The following is a 22411-nucleotide window of genomic DNA, read 5'->3' on the forward strand; positions in this document are numbered from 1 at the left end:
GAACGAGACAATTTAACAGGTTATTAATTAACCTCGTATCGGAATATTCTGGTCAATAAAAGCTTTTCAGGCTCAGAGATACCATGCTTTCTACTTAACTTTCCCTCTAACGCATTATTTAAAATTTTGTCAGACCTACATGATAAAGTATCGGGGTCTAGAGCTTTTGGAGTGGGTGGTGATCATCTACAATTTGACTGAAATTTATTTAAAATACTTTCTGCTCATAAAGATAAAATTGATATTGGGCGATCATTTGATGGCTCAGTTGATTTTCCAAGTTTGAAGAAGGTTTAACAACATTTTAGAGTTGCACAAATCATGACATTAAAGAGGAAACCATATTTTATAGCTTATACAGAACATGAAAACCATGCACATGTACCATTCTGAAGTTCACTTGGACTTTGGCGTAAACATTTGAGGAGATTTAGTGGCATTTTACAGAGATGCAAATGGTGCGATTCCATAGAGATTTCTTCCTCAGCATCGGTGAGACAGTTGAGGGGATATAGGCCTTGCGTATGTAAGGGCCACACAGAACATGAAAACCCGATATTTTCCAAAGAAAATATACGGTAAGATGTATATGTGGTTAATATTTTGAATGGCTCAAGTGTACAACGCAAGGCGACATAAAAAAGCATGATAACGGGAAAAAAGCAAACACCTCATACTGTTTTATCAACGAAAATTTTCTAACATCATCATGCCGATGCATCCTCTACAGGCCTAACCTCACACGTTTCACAACAAGGAACTGAGAACAAGCATCGAAACCAGTTCCTAACTTAATTTAAGACAGAACTTTTTATATTTTTTGTGAGCAATAGCTTCACGCAAACCAAAATATTATGTGCCTCAGTGCAAAAGTAAAAATACAGGAGTAGGCTATATGTGCGTGGGAGCAATCCCAGGAAACTTGATCAATAGACTACTCCAAGTAGGCCCATCTGGCATATGTTATGTGGAAAAGGGAGTTTAAATGATATGGGCAAGCTATGGAAAAAATGCACAACGTAGTCCAAGATCAGTTTAAGACACTTACAACTTGGTCTGATGACAATAAAGGTGTTGAGGCAAAATCAACTTTTAAGCTCGGTATTCCGACTTTTAAAGTCCGGGTCCACCTGTCTTTCGAACGGAGCAAACATAAAATAAAATAAAATAAAATAAAATAAAAGACTTTCTCCCCCACCCGCCACCATGTCAATTTTTTTTTTTTTTTTTGTTTTTTTGTTTTTTTTTTTTCCTTTTCCTAGGAATTTTTCACATGTCGCTTACGGCCTGGGCCTATATTATTTGATTTATTTTATTTGATTGGTGTTTTACGCCGTACTCAAGAATATTTCACTTGTACGGCGGTGGCCAGCATTATGGTGGGTGGAATCCAGGCAGAGCCCGGGGGATACCCACGACCATCCGCAGGTTGATGGCAGACCTTCCCACGTACAGCTGGGGCCGATATTATATAGCGCTTCTGTTAGCCAACCGGTACATTAGTGCTGGATGAGAAATTGACAATCGCGGGCCTACGGTTTAGAAAAATTAAAATAGGCCTACAGGCCGTATTATTTTTATACGGTTTCCCTACTACCGGAACTATAGGCCCCTCGGAAACAACACCATTTAATAACTGTTATTGCTTTGTTTTTATTGCCCTCTAACACCTTCCCCTTTTTCGATAAGCCAGCTGCCTTCCCACTTCCATTTGTCTGTGTGGTGGCGCCCCCTAGCGTTGACCTCGGCACTCATCGGAAGCAGTATCGGAATGTCAGAGGTCAGCCATATTGCGGTGGGACTCACGAGCGAAGGAGACAGCATAGTTTGTCAACTTCTCCTCGTGTTTGGCGTGTTTTGACTGGAACCCAATGTGCTGTTTTCCGTCCACTGACCCAGTTTAGTGGCAGTGGGGACAAAGTAAGTGCAGCATAAGCGAAGTTTGTCGATGGAAAAAAAAGACAACAATGACTGAAGTGTTGATGGGTTGAACAGCGAAGTTTCTTGTCTCGTGTTCGACTCACAAGCGAGTGGCAGAGCGAGTGGCTTCTTCAAAACACCCCGGCATTCAACTCACACATCGATGGAAGCTTGTGGAGAGAGCTACTGCTACGGATAATTGGCAGGTGACTGCTCAATTACTGTTCCTACTTCATCTGTTCATCTTGGTAAACATACAGCTTATTATTATTATCATCAACTAGAAGCAATCAACTAGGAGAGAATTTTACAACTTTGCATGAGTTCTTGACTTGAAAAGTTTAGACATGTGTATGTTTTCTTAAAGTTCAAGTTTTTTTTCAGTGTTGTTAAAAATATCTGAATATTACACACTGACATTTTAGGTTATTAACGACATACATTAAAAGTGTCACGGATCAAGACATCAGAAAATGTTAACATTAAAACAGTGTTTAAATTCTTAAAATTATTCTGCTTTACTGTAAAATATTACGTTGTGCACACTTTTTCCTTAACATGCTATTAAATATTGTTTGATTATTAAGCATTGATCAGTTATGTCTTCAGTCAGGCAGTCTTTTGTAAAGTATTTGCTAAGTAGATGTACTGTTTATGCCATTTGGAGATCATTTACATATACCTGGAGCAGTTGTAAATTATGTTTTGATAGGATACTAATATGTCTTGTAATATCCAATTTTGCTTGATCCTTTTGATATAGGTTCACTCAAAACATGAAATTAAACAGCATATGCCCACTAATGTTTACTTCAGAGGCTGTTAAAAGTTGTCGCAGTATTAATTAAGTTGAGGTTGCTGAATTCATTGTCTTTGAAGAATCTTCTTTTCACATTATACATCTGAGAAGTGGATCAGCCACTAACTAAGGCGTCAACATTGTATTTACACCTGTCAAAATATTACAACATACTTCTTAACAATGAACACATCCTATATCATCTTTTAGGTAGAAATAACCAAACTTCCAGTCGAATATTTATTAAGTTAGAAATAATATATTTGTAGCCTATGTATCAAATTTGAACTATCTTAGTGGACAATTCATGCACCATTTTTCTAACCTACAGTTTATTATGGGTTCAAAAGCTAAACAATTTTTTCCAGCATGTGCAGGTGTCTTCTGAATGAGCATACGTGTATATGTATCCAAATTCTTCAACATTTTAAACCACCTAGAGCTGTGACTGGTATTTTGAAACATTCTTAGAGAACTGGCGAGTGAAGAGAAATAAATTACACTGTTTTAACAGAAACTGTGTCCAAAAATGGCACAGTATCTTTGTTAATCTTAAAAATTCTTCAAACCAGTAATCTTTGGATGGTGACATTTTATATCAGAAATATTTTCAGTGCAGTAACACTTGAAATTTGAATAAAGGTGGAGAATTAACCAGCTGTCATCTGAAAAAGTGAATGAAATCTATCATAGAGTCAGGTACCATGATTGATGTTGCCCCTCATTCACTTCTGCATTTGTACACATGAATTCATCAGTATAATATCTTCAGTAATATTTGAATTCACATACTGTGCCTTTGCTCATGGAGACAACATATACAGTTAGAGTGACTACATGTATTTAATTACCTTTACATATCATTAAGATGTCTTCTCATTCTAACTACTGTACTTCAAAATTTAGGCATTGTGGCACATTTTGTTTGATTCTAATTGCCTCATCCACCTAATTAAGCCACTTACATGTAATTTTTTTTGTGACATTTGGTGACACTGCAACTTTAGGTGCAGTACATTGATTTGAAGTTGAAGAAATTGGCATTAACTACCCACTGCATTTGTTCAGATTTGATGCCTCCCAATTCAAATTAGAGGGTCTGAAAATTAATATGATACTTCCGCAGATCGCTCAAAATGAGTGGGCCACCTACGCCAACAAAACAACAGGGTAATTACCGTCCCGTTACGCCAAGCCCTACAGTGTCTGGTGTGTCGAAAATAGGGGATGAGGACCTACGACGGAAAGGGACAGAGGAACTTGTGCGTCTAGTCAGAAAACTGGAATCTGACTATAGAGGCCTGATGTTAGAACATAGCAATCTGATGAAGGACATTAATAGACGCATGCAGATAAACCTGTTAGAGATTCGTGGGCTAAAGGACATTAACCAGAAACTTCAGGATGACAACCAGGAGTTGCGGGACCTTTGCTGTTTCCTGGATGACGATCGCCAACGGGGAAGGAAACTGGCCCGGGAGTGGCAGAGGTTTGGGCGTTACACTGCCAGCGTCATGCGCAGCGAGGTTACCGCTTACCAAGACAAGCTGAGTGACCTCGAGTCGAAACAGGACTCGTTGATATCGGATAATATGGAGCTGAAGGAGCTGTGCTTGTATCTTGACCAAGAGAGAATGCGCTTCACCCCTGATCGTGACGAGGGTGACGGCAGCAGTAATACGACCACAGCCAGCGAGGTTCGTATGGAGGACAGCCAGCCTGGCTCTCAGGGCACTACGGACACCTCTTCTGACAACTCTACACGACAAAGAACCCCTGTCAATGGTATGTCACCTCCATGTCTTCATCTCTCCTTAGGCCATTGTTAAAAAGTCTTGGTTGAGTTAAATCATGGTATAAAAATATGGTAGCTGAGTAGGGGCTTCTTTTTTTCCTTGTTTTTTGGAGGGAACAGGGTGGTTGGGGGTTGAATAAAAACTATAGGGGTCTGAAAAGAAAGTAACCTTGAGAGAGGAAAAAATGATGTACTAATTAAAACATATATGAGTACAATGTAGGGCCTTTTTTAGAGGCTTAGGTGGGTAATACCCAACCAGCGTGTATGGTTATTAGTGATGGCCATGTCTCACATGATTCACAAGTTTTGAGTTGTGACAACAGAGCGTCGTCCCAGTGAGACTTAACAGCACAGTACAAGGAAGGCCAATCTGTCAAGTTTAACATGGGAGGAATATAATGTGGAAGTGTAATGGAGCAGGATCGGATTAATATGATAAATTATATTCTGGGGTTGGTTTGGGAGTCAAAACAAATGGTATTCTGTTAGTAACATTGAGCTAAATGCAAATTTACAGTATAAACCGTGCCATCAAAGTGGCAACTTTATTTTGCACCGGGATGTCACTCTGCTGTTGTCATGACGTAACTCAAAATCACTGTCTTCTCTCTCCATAGCCAAGATTGTCTGTTTATTCAATCAAAGAATCAGAGGTATGCAAGTATTTTCTTTTCTTCAGCAAACTGGGCTCTGTTGTGTTGACATCCCAGTGGATTATCCAGCTAGAACAAAAACAAAAGGAATCTGGAAAGGTCACATGTCCCAGATTCACAAGATTTTATACATGTACCTCTGACAGTGTTATGGAAATTGTTGATGTTTGTCTTGCTATCATTCTGTTTCTTAATGTGACCAGAGTTTGTAGAAAATTAATTTACAGTGTGCAGGCACAGTTGACTACTGCCCTGGGCCCACTTCCACAAAGCTTCGTTAATCAATTTTTTTGTAACTTTCCTTGTATATGATGTAGCTTTATGACACTATAACCTAAACAATGTCTTTTACAAAAAAACTTACGAGAAATATGACTTACATCAAATAAGAGTTGTGAAAGTGGGCCCAAAACTGTAGCAGTATACAATGTATTGCTAGATTTAGGTGGTAGATATGTCTTAACTTAAGTTTGGAAATTTATTTACCAGTATAAATAGCTATATAGATACAAGGTATGTAGCAGGTATATCTGTATTTGTTTTTAACTTTTGTTTGGTAACTTCATAATTTTTTTGTTTTGTATTAACAGTTTATCTGACTTTTTATAGACTTTGAACAGCTCTCCTCTGGCATATTAAGTTTTAACAGACTTTTTAGCAGCTCTGCTCTGGCATATTAAGATGTAACAGACTTTTTAACAGCTCTCCTCTAGGATCTTAGGTTTCAGCAGAACAGCAGTCCACTAATAAGATCTCTTTAGCTGAATACATGTATCCTAGTAATCATTTGTAATACACATAAATTTGCCTTCTTCAGGTCAAAGTCACACTTTAGTAGCACCACTGTATGTTAGTGCTCAATAAGACAGATATAGCATTGCATATCAGGGGATAATTTCTTTTGTATGGACTGCTGGTTTGAAATTTAAAAAAAAATATTTAAGAAAAAGTCATTAACTCAGTACAAGATATATAATTATCAGGTAAATTTTTAGTTGATCTGCAGTGGTGTATTTTTAGACAGCTTTTCACCAATAGCAGGACATTTGATCAAGTCATTTTTAGAACAACAGATCAAATGGGTTGATTTCTAGTCTATTTCTAGCATCCTAAGTTACGTGTTCTTTTAGATGATGAACAGCACCCTCCCCTCCCCCCTCCTATCCACACTTTGTTCCTTCACCCCGTGAAAATGTACTACATTAAAGAACAATCAGTGATATATATATGTACAGCGCTGGCCTCACCCAATAGCACATTGAGTGCATGATTTAGCGTACTCTGGGTGTACTCTGTCTCTCCTCTGGGCATCCTCTTCACGTACTTGTCACTTGCTCTGGGCACACAGCTACCCACATGTAGCGACCTACTGGTCGGCCTGATCTCACTGACACAATACTGCTGATGCAATATACATCCGCCAGTGGATGTCGGCTGTTTTTACCTGTCATGTTGTGGCGATAGAGTGCTGATGATGTCAACAATTCAGTTGGGGAAAACTTGTGAAAGTGTAATACGGTCACATAGTATCATGAAATATGTCTATGTCTATTTAGTAATATTGTAAAAACTGACCTACAAACCTGAAAAGGGTGAAAATGTATTCAGAAGTGAGCGATTCACCGCTAGAAAAAGTCGTAGTCAGATCAGAATGTCTGCCTTAACCTTTTGTTTTGGCCACGTCAAAAAGTCGAGATTTATGCTGAACCAAATCCAAAACTTTGCATACAGGCCAGAGAGTATGGGCTGGTCTATTCCATCCCTTGGGCTACCTCTCAAGCATGAATGTAGGCCTAGGTCTATAATATATAACTGGTGCATCTGAAAAGACAAGAAAAAATTTCAACATGTATGACGTTTGCCTTCTTGTATGCTAATACATGTAAATATTACCCAGTAGTAACTCCACAATTAAATTCTCAGCGAAGCCACATCGTTGCTGTTAGGCTACTTCGTTGCTTTAAACTGAACAGACAATTCTTGTTTAGCACTTTGTATTTTAAAAAATGTAGGCCTACTGCCGGCCTTTAAGTTGATTATTATACATAATCATATGCTTAGTGTCCGATCACCGGGCGAACAAGGTCAAACACCTTTGTCGGGAAAAGTAAGACAAAGGCCGTCTGCATTTCACCAGACTGGCCGAACTATGTTGGCTGAAGCTTAAATGACCTGTAGTCTGGCCACCCCAGTCGTAGACGTTACATTGGGAGCACACTCTCTTGGCTTACTCTGGGCGTACTCACCGCGTAGTCTTCACGTACTAAATTTGCTTATGGGCGAGGCTGGTACTGTATATGTAAATAATTTAAATAAATACATGAATGCCTAATCCAACCCTTACATGTACATGTACCTGTAGTTAAAACTATAAGGGTTAAGACAGGGAGAAGTATTTATTTATTCAATTGTTATTTTTAACACCCTCATCGAGAATTTTTATGATACTTTTTTATGTACACTGTTGCGGGCAGTTTTATGGATAGAGAAAACTTCGTGTGTGGAGGAAAAAAAGGAAAGTTACGAAAGAGAATTGTACACGTACACGTGAAGATCAAGTGATGCTGTCATGCGATCATGATGGTAATTTGGTGCTAACAGACCATGATGTGGGCTTTGTCTTGGCGTGACCTACAACTGATCAGGCACATCAGTGGTTGTTATAGCAACATACATGTACGTGTACTCGTCAGACCAGTGCCCAGTTTCACGAAGTTCTCTTAACGTTACGAGCTCCCAACTACCATGACGATGTAATGCCTACAGTACTGGTTGCTGTGGTAGTTAAGTGAACATAACATGAAGAGTGCTTCGTGAAACCAGGCCCAGTCTCCTAATGTACCGGGTACCTACATGTAAATGCATCAGAGATGTAATGAGGTGATATGATTATGTCTGTAATTACCTGTCAAAAAACTGATTAACAAACATCATGATACAATTACAGATCTTTGAAAAAAGAATCATTGGTATCTGCCTTCTAGTAAACTTTCGTAATTCTTTTTAATTACATGCGTGTCTATTTTGATGTTGAAAGAGTTCTAATTAAAGCTTACATACAGTTAATTTATTGAAAGACCTTTTAGCAGCGTTCATGGCATGCATCGTGCTTTGGGCTATTGTATCTGCCAGACATTGTTGAAGCAAATAATTGCACTCAGATGCAGGTCAATAATTTCTGTAGCCACGTACCAGTATTGTACACATGCATACATGTGCCTATAAGTGTACACATTCATGTACTTGTACAGGTTTAGAATGTATTCTTGATAAATAGACGTAAAACCCTAGGTATATTTTTGCTATGTCTTACAATGTCTCTGGGGTTATTTGTGCTAAATACAAGTCACAGTGAGATCCATGTTTCATTGAAATGTTAGTGCAAATTAAGGTCATACATGTAGATTTATTAAATTGAAGAACACCTGTTTATCAAGACAGATCTGGGATTTCAAAGGCACCATGCAGATCTTGTATGATAAGTATGGCATCATTGATTGTCAAAATCAAATGCATTAAATTATTCCAGGATGTGTTGTTTGGGTACATGTATTGTAGTATTTAGTTTGTTACATAGTTCCGAAAGTTTGCCAGCGTGCTGGTGACATGTTTGCATTTGTCCATGCACATGATACATGGTAACATAAGTGAGATGACGCTATTATAATACCCAGCTCAATGAAGTTAGAGGTATAATGGAATCACCCTGTCTTTCTGTAGACACGATTTTGTCCATACATCTCCTCGTCAGACCAGGGACCATTTTCTGAAACTTACCATACATCTTGCCTATCATCTTCAGTTTTTTGTGAAGATGGCTAAAGGCGTTCAAACGTTTGAATTCTCCGGAGGGCTGTATGGACCATACAATCAGAATTTAAGAACTCAAAGGAAGTTTTCCAATTCTAATCAAGACACTGAATATTGTAATAACTCTTTTTTTACCCGTGAACAATAGATTACTGAAATACTGTTCTCAAAACTTCCTTCGTTCTGGTGAACATCAGGAAAAAAAGATGATGTGACATCAGAGTTCCTAGATACCGTCACAGTGGCTCATAAAACCCACCATAGAATTCAAATATTTGATTGCCTCAACACTTTCAGAAAATCTAATATATTTCGGGATATTTCGCACAGCCGGATTCTAGTTTTATTTCCATACACAGGTTACAATACAGGGTGTGGTTGTGTCCACGAAGCAAACTCACAATCCAAACGGGTAACATTACCAAGAAATCAGAGATTTTTTTTGTTAGAAAATTTGTTTTGTAATCAAACTAAATTGGAATAAGTCGCTTTTGATTTATAGAATATGTACCTCAAAATATTTGGAAAAAGCACACAAAACTGGTGCCGATTTGAGAATCTGAGGCAACCCAAGGCATACTAGTATACGAGGTTGGAACACAATGCTATTCCTGCAGTCTGCTCTGTAGAGTACTTCTTCTCTAGATAAACAATGATGGCTGTTTTTAAACATTAGGAAACTTGTGTTTTCAGATTGATAGTTGGTATACATGTATATACCAAAAATTTATATTGGGTCAAGAAAGTAAGCTTAGCAACTTGCCTGAAAATAAGCAGCAGTACAAGAGCAGTATGGAAGTAGTTCTTGGGCAGGACTAACTGTTTAGTACAGGACAAAACTCAGCTGCCGTGTTAATTACATTTTACCTTTCTTTGCTGATGTGAATAGTTTGACGATTTGGCGTTATGTCCTGCACCATCTTAAAATGTATCTCCAGGCTAGAATAGGAGTGTAATGCATTTGATTCATTGCCTCGCCTTCATGTATACCCTTCACTAGACAAAGTTTGGGGAAAATCAAATCAGCACTCTAGACAACAGAAGATTTAGAATTTTGTGTCACTTTTGTTTTAGTTAGACATTGTTGTATGCTATGGTTGATTGTTGTATAGCTGAAAGACATTAATTAGCTATTTTTACTGATAATTAGTGAGTAATTTTAACTAGAGTAATGGTTAATTTGCAAACATTTCTATTAGAAGAAAATTTAATATCTATGTCTTGGTCCATTAAGTGTTAATCATATGCCTGAGGGCCTATGCAGTAGTTGTTCCCAGGCGATACTAACACCTGAACAGCTGTCATATTTACATATACACATATACATGTACCTGTACAATATGATCTGGGCTTATGAATATTTAGTACCTTAAACAGTGGCGTAGGCACAGCTTATTAGTGGCCAGGTAAAAAGTGACTGCATTGCTAAATTAAGGGCAAGCTGTGGTTATGTGTATCACGACTTGTCTGAGATACAGGTAAATGTCTTAAGTGCTCACTCAGTGGTCTGTACACTGTCTGAGATACAGGTGTGCTGTTACAGCACATATGTGATGTAACATACTTTTGTATGCATGTACATTATGTATTCCAACTTGATCATGCAATGGGGGGGCCTCCATGGCCTTTTGGTTGGCGTGCAAGCGGAGCGCAATGACCCAGGAACCTCTCACAAGATGACCTAGGAACCTCTCACAAGATGACCCAGGAACCTCTCACAAAATGCGGTCGCTTTGAGTTCAAGTCCAAATTGTGCTGGCTTCCTCTGCAGTTGTACATGAGAAGGCCTGCAAGCAATTCAAGGATGACCGTGGGTTCCCCTGATGCGCCGTCCAGTTTCCACACACCATAATGTTGATCGCAGTCAACATTATGGTGTGTGGAATCAAGTAAATAAATTGATAATGCAATGATGCAAGGATTGGAATAAAGTGTACTGCCTTTGTCAGAGTCTGCCTGCTCGTGGTAGGCTGATAATTGTTGCTGACATTAAATTATTGTCTTGTTTTATATCACAAAACCAGAGACATTTAAACCAAACACCCCATGCATTAAAGTTATGATGTAAGTGAAATAGCTGTTTGCAGGAAGAAATGTTTTCTTTTGATGCCTATTTAACACTTTAATAAATCTGCCATGTGTGTTTATTAGGTTATCTTGATTGCCAAAAGTTAAGAAAAGGTAAATTACAGTGACGTGGAAAGGTCTGCCAGCAACCTGCGGATGGTCATTGGTTCCCCCAGGCTCTGGGTTTCAGATTGCAAGATGAACAGCATAGTACACTGTAGCTGTGTGTGATTTATGTCCACAGATGCCACAGCGCAATACATTCGTCAGTTAGAAGAAAAAGTGCGTCAGCTTGAAGAGGAGAAAAGACAGTTGGCACAGGTGAGGGTTATAGACAAGTTTGTTACTGTATGACAAGGTATACTAACTATAGGTACACTGGGTGCTTGATATTTAGGAAATCCCTGGCATTGACCATTTGGCGATATACTGTAGCCTTTCAGATTTGAAGGTGACCAAATTTACATATTAAACATGTCTTGTATTTAGTCTCACGACACATGCTGAATCAGATTTGCTGTCTCATAATGTCTAGCAATGTGTTTTGTCTCATGGCACATGATGACTCAGATTTGCTCACTCACAATGTCTAGTAATGTGTTTTGTGTTACGGCACATGCTACCGGCCCGGGTAGCACAGTTGGTAGAGCGTCCGCTTCGGGACCGGTAGATCCAGGATCAATCCTTGATCGAATCACACCTAAGACTTTAATAGAGGAAGTTGTAACTTCCTCGCTTGGCGTTCAGCATGAAGGGGATAGTGCAACAACTGGTTGACCCGTATCAGTATAATGGCTCGGGCGGGGCGACTTACTTGCCTTCGGTAAGTCATCTCAGTGAAGCAGCACTAAAAATAAAAGAGCGGTGGAAATCCGTCCTGCAACAAGGAGGCACATTTCACGTCCATGCACCCTAATGATTCCTTCGTCGTCATATGATGGAAAAATTGTTGAGTATGACGTTAAACCCCAAGCACTCACTCGCGCACTCACTCACGGCACATGCTGAATCAGATTTGCTGTCTCATAATGTCTAGCAATGTGTTTTGTCTCATGGCACATGATGACTCAGATTTGCTCACTCACAATGTCTAGTAATGTGTATTGTCTTTCGGCACATGCTGAATCAGATTTGCTGTCTCATAATGTCTAGCAATGTGTTTTGTCTCATGGCACATGATGACTCAGATTTGCTCACTCACAATGTCTAGTAATGTGTATTGTCTTTCGGCACATGCTGAATCAGATTTGCTGTCTCATAATGTCTAGCAATGTGTTTTGTCTCATGGCACATGATGACTCAGATTTGCTCACTCACAATGTCTAGTAATGTGAGGAAATGTTGTGTGAAATGTCTGCAGGTTGTATCTAGATATACTTAAAGTTAGAGTTCTTGTGTTTCATGACTAGGACATTGAAACCTAGGACATATTCACAACCTTGGAATCAGAAATGTGCCCTAAAACTGCATGCAGACTTCTGATATTTTTTCTCCAAAAAAACAAAAAAAAAATTAAGCAATGAATCCTTGGCATCAGTGTGGTTTAGTGTGTACCGTGTATTGTAATGTTTTCTTATTGGAGAGACACATGTACATGTCAAAACTTCAAACAAGACACTACCTAAACACAGTGGTCTCCCTTTTCTGAGCACTTTTAGCATGTACACATCAGACAGTCTATCTCACTGTGCAAATGTATTTTCAGCAAATTAAGATATTGGTTCCTACATGTACTTTGTTTTCCCCTAAAGATTTGCGTGAAAAAAAATTCATATTCAGAGGCAAATAAAGGTTATAAAGTGTTACTTTTGTTGCTGAAACTTACATTATCTAGACGCGTATATTTCATGACAGAATGGTAAGATCAGTAGAACTCCCAGAATCAGGCAAAGTGATTCACATGTAGTTGTGGATTGAAATTTTGGTTACAAATATTGAAATTGTTCATATTGCTCAAGTTTTGTATGTGAAACTTACATGGATACATATGTATATGTATTAATAACATTATTCAACTGCTACTTGTGAATATTAATCATTAGGGTCATTTAGAATTTCCTGCAGCTCAGTGACCCAGGAGCCTCTCACCAATGCAGTCGCTGTGAGTTCAAGTCCAGATCATGCTGACTTGCTTTCCGGCGGAACGTGGCAAGATCTGTCAGCAACCTGCGGATGGTTGTGGGTTTCCTCTGAGCTCTGCCTGGTTTCCTCTAACCATAATGCTGTCCGCCGTCATATAAGTGAAATATTCTTGAGTATGGTGTAAAACACCAATCAGATAAATAAAAAATCAATATTCGGCTGCTCAGTCTACAAGTACATGTATGGTCAATTTTCAGGTTGTTAATGAAAGTCAAACATACCAGACTTACATGTGCATGTATGTTGCCATATTTATTGATCAGTAATGGTGTATATTTTGTTGTGTTATCCACAGAAAGTGGAAAGGAATGGTGCGGAAGGTTACAGACCAGGGGAGAGGAAATACGGAGGTGCCCCACAGCTTCACCCTACCCCTCCCCAGCATTCTCATTTGTCACCCTACCCTGCCCTTCCCTCGTCACACCTTAATTATTCATACCCAAATCATCCTCAGCAGTATAATGGGACAAGCCATCGACCTGACATGGTGAGTGTAATCTGCTTTGGCATGGGTCCAGAGAAGCCATCACATTAATATACCCCTATGGGAATTCAGACGGGATGTGCACAGCCAGTGAGGATGGGCTGTACAGAAAGTGTGGGTTTAGACATCTGCAGGATTAGGGTACAGTAATGAATTGTTGGTAACCTTGATTGGTTTATGTCATGCAAGACGGTTAACACCTGTTATGCAAATTCAATTAACAAAGTGGCTGATTGACAAGTGATTGATTATTCAATTTAAGTGTATTTAGTGACATATACATTGTATGAGGAGACGTTGATTGAAAACTTGAAAGGAGCCGTCATTACGGATAATTACACAAAGCATCAGAATTTTGTGTCAGCCTGCTGTTGACATTGACATATTATTGAATCGCTAATTAATACATGCAACTCCTCTTCTTGACCCCGTAAAATAGTGGTGGTAAAATGCATGTTTGTGGTAATACTGTACATGTCAGGCATGTTCCTCATTTGGACCCTGTACATTACTCATGCTCCCAATAAAACGATATAAATAAATAATGATGTACATGTACTTCAAATTCTGCCCCATTAATCAGTGATAGTAGTACTACCCCCCCCCCCCCCCCCCCCCCCCCCACCAACTCTCACCGCACACACACATCTGGCTGTAAGCTTATGTTGTAACACAGATAGCTTACAACTTGAGCAAAGACGAAGTAGTTAGACAGTGCACAGTGTACTGTTTTTTGGGTAAAGATTTGTATGTTAAAATTGAACGTTCAGAAGCAAATATAGACCTTAAAATGATACTTTTGATGCCAAGACTTAATTTTTTTTTCTGATAATAAATTAATCAAACTTCCCAAAAGAAAAGGTGACCTGATAAGGTAGCAAATGAGTGAAATGAAAATCAAGGACAATGTGCCTCAAATTATTCTGTAATGCTAAAGTATAGGTAAAGTACAGCAAATGTCTATATTTTGTCACTAAGCCATTTAAAAGGCATAATTTTATCAAATTAACCAACATAGTATTTGTACAAACTTTGTTCATATGTGATATGATAGAATGATATTAAATTTTTTCTTGCATCATTCATCTTCATTTTCTATTTGCAATGTGGCATCATAATCATTCATTTATTTCTTTGCTAGATGTACATGTATTTGTGAATGATCTTTGTAGTTGTTGATGTTCAGTGCTCGTGATGTGCCTTTTTGACCCCCTGAACTAAAACACACCTTTTCTCTGCTATTAACAGCCACCAAGTCGTCCCTCCCCATATGCAAACCCCAAATCACTGAGTGGCCCATCCAAACCAGAAGCTGTGGTGCATGCTATGAAAGTAAGTGTCTTTCTCTGCTGCCTTCTTTATACTAGAGAATTCAGATAGATGATTCTCATTGAAATAATGGAAGTCAGGAGACCTTGGGATCAAACCAGGGTCGGGTCATACCAAAGACTTTAAAGATGTTTGCTGCCTCGTTTTGCGCTCAGCACTGAGAGTTTAGAGCAAAGAAACATGACTAGTTGGCCTGGTGTCAGTAGAATATGGTTGGGTGGGTGTCATGTCTGGTGTCTTTGGCATGACACTTCAGTTGCGGCAGCACTTTGCTGGGATTTACTCGCCCAGCCACAAGAGTAAGTGAGTGAGGGCTTGGGGTTTAATGTCGTACTCAACAATTTTTCAGTCATATGAAAAAATCTTAGGGTGTTTGTAATGTGCCTTCTTGTAGCAGGATGGATTTCCACCGCTCTTTTATCTAGTGCTGCTTCACTGAGTCGACTTACCGAAGGCAAATAAGCTGCCCCGCAGGAAGCCATTATACTGATTCGGGTCAACCAGTCGTTGCACTATCCCCTTTATGCTGAACGCCAAGAGAGGAACTTCCTCTTTTAGTGTCTTAGGTGTGACTCTACCCAGGATTGACCCTGGACTTACTGCTCCCGAAGCGGACGCTGTACCAACTGTGCTATCCGGGCCGGTCCCTGCCTCAGGAATACACACTTAAGCACAATGTTAAACCCCAAGCATACATACGTACATTGAAATAGTGTAGACAGGGGGAGTAACTTTTCAGATTAAGAATTGGTTTGCACAATGTTTAAGTTCTCTCCCCATTACTAGTACAATTCTTAGTCGATCTTTATATAGGCATACCAACAGAAACATTCCTTTGTGCAGTGATAAACCCTAATGAAAAATTGTTACAAAGAAGGTGTTTGAACAATTTATGTGACAATTTATATGTTCATGGTTGATTTTAAATTGCACTGTTGTGGATATGTGGTTATTTGGGACTGTATCTTGTTTTTTGGGGAAATGTAGACGAGATGACCAGTCAGTAAATACAATCTTGAACCGAACCAGTTATGTCAGCAGAGTCACAATTTTAGTGCTCAACAATTAACACTTTTTTGTAGCTAGCTTTATTTGTGAGATATGTAAACAACGAGTGTGGCAAGTTTTCATCCAGCAGATCATATTCGGGATATGTGCTCCAGAGATTGATATTTTTTTTCCCCTTCCCAATGGTCTATTTCCCAATTTGCAACCACAGATGAACCTATTAGGGGCTGCTTTCCCAAAGTACAGGTACACACCTAATGCCTCGTTGTTGTCATATGACTGGAAAATTGTTAGGTACGGTGTTAAACCCCAAGCATGCATACATACATTTCAAAGTACAGGTACACGCTTTTCAGATATGCACAACTTTTGTTCGTTGTTTTCACCGTGGGTAAGTATAATATGAGAGGTGAAGGTTTGTTAGCTTAATCTCAGTTGACTATACATCTATATGCAGTCTGACAATCCTGGGTCTGGTCACACGTAAGACGTTCAGCTAGATCCAGGGACAATCCTGAGTCAGGTCACACGTAAGACGTTCAGCTAGATCCAGGGACAATCCTGGGTCTGATCACACGTAAGACGTTCAGCTAGATCCAGGGACAATCCTGGGTCTGATCACACGTAAGACGTTCAGCTGGATGCAGGGACAATCCTGGGTCTGGTCACATGTAAGATGTTCAGCTGGATGCAGGGACAATCCTGAGTCTGATCACACATAAGATGTTCAGCTAGATCCAGGGACAATCCTGAGTCTGGTCACACGTAAGACGTCCAGCTAGATCCAGGCACAATCCTGAGTCTGATCACACGTAAGACGTTCAGCTAGATTCAGGGACAATCCTGAGTCTGGTCACACGTAAGACGTCCAGCTAGATCCAGGCACAATTCTGAGTCTGATCACACGTAAGACGTTCAGCTAGATCCAGGGACAATCCTGGGTCTGGTCACACGTAAGATGTTCAGCTAGATCCAGGGACAATCCTCAGTCTGGTCACACGTAAGACGTTCAGCATTAAGGGGATATTGCCCCAAGTGGTTGACCCGGATCACTTGTGGGGCAGCTTATTTGCCTTCAGTAAGTAAGTTGTCTCAGTGAAGCAGCACTAGATGAAGAGCGGTGGAAATCCATCGTGCAAGGAGGAGGCACATTATGTGCGCTCTAAACACTCCTTCACTGAAAAATTTTTCAGTACGACGTTAAACCCTAAGCCCTCTCTCACTCATCTATATGCATTCACAACTTTTTACTTTTATTCCAGGTGTATACCAGTTCAGTGTAATACTTTACAGTATTTAAAAATCACAGCTTCGTGATAGATTTTTTCCCATAATATGCAGTTTTGCATTAAAATTTTTTACAAATTAGCGCTTTCCAATTTCCAAGCAGCACTAATTTTCTGTGTCAGTTGTCCCTCAGGGCCCGTTTTCACGGAACTCTTTAAGTTCAGTAAATTGCTTAAGTTTGTTTCATTTTGCCAAAGTACAACATGAAGTATTTCTAGAAAAAAGCTGATGTCAAACACTGTACAATTAAAGTATTATGCTGCTTAACAAAAGACATCTGCTTAAGCAAAAAATCATATAAGAATTTTGTGAAACCAGGCCCTGAATGTGTACCTGGCTCACCTATGCTCATGTTGTTAATGGCATGTATAGGATTCTTCATCTTCTTGTGCCCAGGTATTAGAGGTTCATGATCAGCTGGAACGTCACCCCCACCCCGACACCAGTGACCAGGACATGAGTGATAAGGAACGGGCTATAGTCAGGGAGATGTGCAACGTAAGCTCGCGTCATACAGTCTCTGTTCCGTTAGTTATCTGACTGTTGCCTAATGTAATGATTATGTAAGCCTATAAATGGAGGTACAAGCATAATCATGCTGACTTCCTCTCCGATCTCTGTGGAAAGGCCCACTAACTATCTCCAGCTGGTTGTGATCCCCCCCCCCCCCCCCTATAAATGGAGGTACATGCATGACTTCCTCTCCGTGGAAAGGCCCAATAACTATCTCCAGCTGGTTGTGATTCCCCCCCCCCCCCCACCGCCCTGCCTCAAAATATTATTAATTAGACTTAAAAATTGCTCATTGGTTTATGTCTGTCTTCACAAATTTTATTGTGCAATGCACCATTTGATGTTTTGTAGCCATCGTATGCATCACTTGGAAAATGGTACCTATTTAGTCAACTTTTTCACATATGAAAGAGCAACTTTCAGTGATATTTATGCATGTTTACATATACATTTTGGAGACACAAACAACAAGAGCTGGGTTGGCCTTTTTCAGGGCTTCACAAAAGGTGTAATATTTTTAACACAGAATAATGCCTGTAGAATATGCATGAATAAACACCTTTGCAAAGATGCGAAAAGGTTTTAGAATTACAGTAAGCATATTTTGGAGGCGTTTACAACTGAGTAAAAGATTTTACTCTTCTACCTTTGGGATTACACGAAAGATCAAGAGGGAAATTATGCATTTGGAGAATGGATCACAGTGTTAGAATTCAATTTTGCAGTTCACAATTAGCTAATGTAAATAATGTGTGTACTAACACTTTTCCGTTGTACCACGTACAGGTTGTGTGGAGAAAATTGGGGGATGTGGGAGGCAGCAGTGAGAGACGTCCGCCCCCGAAAACTACTCAACAGAACTACATGGAACCTCAACCAAGACCCCAAACCCAGGCCTCTCACAGGGGCCCCTCCCCTATGTCCACGGGCTCCCTCCCCATGAGTCTTCCTCCACAGAGCCCACCACCACCACCCACCTACCGTGGACCCACCCCAATGCCTTATATGGAGAAGAGGTCAACATACCTGGATGACAGGGGTTATCGGTAATCAGGAGTCAACTTAAAAGTTCACAGTGTGAAACACATCTGTATTAAGATTTAGAGTAGGTTCTAGTGCACATGACCAATATGGGGCTAGAGGTAGATAAACAGCAATATGTATCTCTTTGTTAAACATTGTAACCCTTGGCAATCAAACATATAAGAGGGTTTGCTTGACCTACGCATGTAATTTTGGCAGCCATACTGGAGTACAGCTGCTTTGCCAGCCCATGTGAACAGAACACCAATCTGGCTGACTAGCTGTTGTAGTGCTAGTGGGATGATGTCACACGCAACCCTCCTCTCTGCAGGACATTTTGTGTGTATTTATGATGTGAATCTTTGGGACACCTGAAATTGTAAAATATGGGATAGAATTATTCAGGGCAGCTGACCATTCTACAGAACCACCAGTCTAGAGCTGCTTAGTTAAATGCGCAGTTATGTGGCCTCCGTGACCTCGTGGGATGGTGCTAGTGCAGAACAGTGACTTGCGGAACCTCTCATCAAAGCCGTCGCTTTGAGGTAAAGTCCAACTCATGGTGGCTTTCCCTTTAGTCGTACGTGCGATGGTCTGCCAGAAACCTCTGGATGTTCGTGGCTTTCCCTGCACTCTGCCCCATGTTTCCTCCCGTCTGCTGGCTGCAGTCGTATAAGTGAAATATTCTTGAGTATGATGTAAAACACCAAACAAATAAACAAATTGTCCTGTACACCACCATAATGTTCGCCACCTTCATACGAGTGAAATATAAGGCAACTCTAATCAGATACATGAATAAATCGGCTTGCGCTTCTGCTTGTCTGCCATATGACCTCTTCTGCGCATGTGTACTGATGCACTTGTAACTGCCATCTGGCTTCATAGCATCTCTGATCATGTGCAGCCATTCCTTTGAATGCATCACTACTAAAAGTTATATACCACAGACGTTGTTAGGAAATCAGCAATGTCAGTGAAATATGAAAACATTGTCATGTGACTATTTACCTCAGTAGACTAAGGCATGCAGCATGCTTATGTGAGAGCAAGTCACAAAGTAGACTGACAATTCCTCTGAAAACAAGGTTAGATTTGAAATGTTACTCCGTTGTTATATTCATCACTTTTTAGACACCATTTTGTGACCAGGGTAACTACATGTATTTTGCTGAACACAATACTCAGGTGTTTGATGAAATATGCAAGTCATTCTTTGAAATATGTCATGGAAGTTGTGCTCTATTAAAATGTGATAACAGTTCAATGATTAAGTTTTCTAAGGTTCTAAGAACTAAGTTTGTCACCACATATCTGTAAAAATAGAATGATTTAAGTTCATTACTTTTTCAAATGTTTCATTCATATATTAGGTCAAATCATGATGTCTGTATTTTGATCATGCTGTATGTGTTTGTCAATTATTTTTTTTTTGTTTGTTTCTTGTTGTTTTTTTTTTGGGGTCAGCAGGAAGTTGCAGGTGCACAATAACACAGAAGAGAGATTATTTTTGCAGTTTCACTGAGACAAGTATTTACATTTTGTATTTGACAATAACATGGTTGTGACTTTTTTTGACTTGCTTTATAATATAACTTCATTTCCTACAGCTACATATAAACATGAATTAATCATTTTGCAGATTTGTATATAATATAGTTTTCTGATGGGAATGTGCTTGTTGGCTTACATATCGCCCTCATACTGATTTATATCATTGTGTAAATAGTTTATTCTATTGTTTTAGGACTGAAAACAAATACATGTATACATTTGTGTTGAACCCTGAACTGACAAAGCACCTTGATAAAGGATATTCACTGATTTTATGGCCTCCTGCCTGGTCAGTTGACTTTTATTATACTACTTTTATGACTTTAAGGTGACACATTGGCTTTTATTGTTGACATTTGCAGCATTATGCCTTTGGTGACACGTTGACATTTATGGCATTATGCCTGTGGTGACATGTTGACATTTATGGCATTATGTCTAAGGTGACATGCTGGCATTTATAGCATTATGCCTAAGGTGACATGTTGACATTTATGGCATTATGCATAAGGTGACATGTTGACATTTATGGAATTATGCCTATGGTGATACGCTGACATTTATGGTTTATGCCTATGGTGACATGTTGGCATTTATGGCATTATGCCTATGGTGACATGTTGACATTTATGGAATTATGCCTATGGTGATATGCTGACATTTATGGTTTATGCCTACGGTGACATCTTGACATTTATGGTATTACGCCGAAGGTGACATGTTCACATTTATGTCATTATGCCTGTGGGGATATGCTGACGTTTATGGTTTATGCCTATGTTGACATTTACATCATTATGCCTATGGTGACATGTTGACATTTACAGCATGATGTCAGTATTTTGACACATTGAGTTTTTGATTGCACAAAACCGTCCAAGACACTGACATCCTATCTTATGAAAATTTAAGACATATGCAAATATAGTTGTAAGGCAGCATCTAATGGTCCACACATGAAGTAATGAATGAATTTTGGGTACGTACTTCGTAGAGTTCTGTCTTATTCACTATATGGTTCTACATGTGCTACATTTTACAGTATTAACACTTGGCTTTTAAATTTGAGATGTGCTGCGGAAATTGTGCACTTAATTTTATATATTGTGTTTATTTGATCTATGTACACGATGTAATCTCCAAAGAGAGATTTACTCCAAGGTACTGTGTCATATAGCTCATTCAGAGTGGTGATATTTTATATGTTTAATGTCACATACATGTAGGTGTTTCACTGCTGTCTTTCTTGTGAAAACACATTCCTGCTTTTTGTGTGTTGACTTCAAGAGTTTTACAATAGAGTTACAGTGTCACCATTTTGGAAGGACTACAAGTAAATATACATATGTACATATTGTTTATCAGTTTTAGAGGTTATTCGAGCATGGAACAATGGTATGTCCGTCCTCTGACAAATACAAATGTTACAAATTTTTGGACAGATGTAGCAACAGGGAATTTACTTTTGATTTGACTTTTCACAGACTCTTTGCGTATAAACGATGAACAGGTTTTTACATCCAAGGGATATAACTCTTGACTGTCTCCATTATAACCAAGCATTACTATGATTTTTTTTTTGTAACTACTTTAGTGGAGCATTCCTCTATTGTAAATGAATATTTTATTTTGAACATTTGTGTATTTGTGAGTTTTACGAATTATCTTTTATCTTTTTATTTTAGCTATGTATAAATTTTAGAAAATTTTAGATTTTATACACAAGTTTGTTCAAAATTTAGAGTCCAGTATTCTGATAATTTGCAGAAGTTTTAATGTTATTTTTTCCCCCCCACAATGTGGAAATTTGATTGGTATAATAATAGCTGTTTTACTTTGTGGGTGCATTCAGACAGTTTGTCTGTTTTGGGAGTGATTAAGGGTTTGTATTGTTACAAGATGTTTGTGCTGCTAATATGGGGAACTGGGTACTGCCTTATTGTGCATTATGACCATATTTGGTTTATGAACCTGAGTTGTTTTGTTCGGCTGAACTACCTTTATAATACACAGCATCACATAGT

The 22411-nt window shown here is 39.1% G+C and overlaps 1 protein-coding gene across 3 annotated transcripts; it reads left to right on the plus strand.

Annotated features, from left to right (window-relative positions):
• The first annotated feature begins 1793 nt into the window (after positions 1-1793).
• On the plus strand, positions 1794-20183 carry LOC135468088 (coiled-coil domain-containing protein 85C-like). Of its 3 annotated transcripts, none has more exons than XM_064746139.1 (7): positions 1794-2168; positions 3846-4504; positions 11292-11368; positions 13485-13676; positions 14922-15005; positions 17694-17795; positions 18597-20183. In XM_064746139.1, the coding sequence occupies exons 2-7, from the start codon at positions 3856-3858 to the stop codon at positions 18858-18860; spliced, it is 1368 nt and encodes a 455-aa protein (XP_064602209.1). In that variant the 5' UTR covers positions 1794-2168; positions 3846-3855; the 3' UTR covers positions 18861-20183. The 3 variants fall into 3 exon arrangements, with proteins under 3 accessions (XP_064602209.1, XP_064602208.1, XP_064602210.1); XM_064746138.1 differs by having other exon boundaries at positions 1794-2126; XM_064746140.1 differs by lacking the exon at positions 17694-17795 and having other exon boundaries at positions 1794-2126.
• Positions 20184-22411: the final 2228 nt, after the last annotated feature.

Source organism: Liolophura sinensis, chromosome 6 (genome assembly GCF_032854445.1).
Source record: "Liolophura sinensis isolate JHLJ2023 chromosome 6, CUHK_Ljap_v2, whole genome shotgun sequence".
In the NCBI taxonomy this organism is placed as follows: domain Eukaryota; kingdom Metazoa; phylum Mollusca; class Polyplacophora; order Chitonida; family Chitonidae; genus Liolophura; species Liolophura sinensis.

What these genes read in the sequence shown, in the direction of transcription:
- LOC135468088 (XM_064746139.1), top strand. Translation starts at nt 3,856, where the DNA reads ATGAGTGGGCCACCTACGCCAACAAAACAACAGGGTAATTACCGTCCC. An exon ending in AGAAAAGACAGTTGGCACAG is followed by an intron (nt 11,369 to 13,484) that starts GTGAGGGTTATA and finishes TGTTATCCACAG; the next exon opens with AAAGTGGAAAGGAATGGTGC. An exon ending in CTGTGGTGCATGCTATGAAA is followed by an intron (nt 15,006 to 17,693) that starts GTAAGTGTCTTT and finishes TCTTGTGCCCAG; the next exon opens with GTATTAGAGGTTCATGATCA.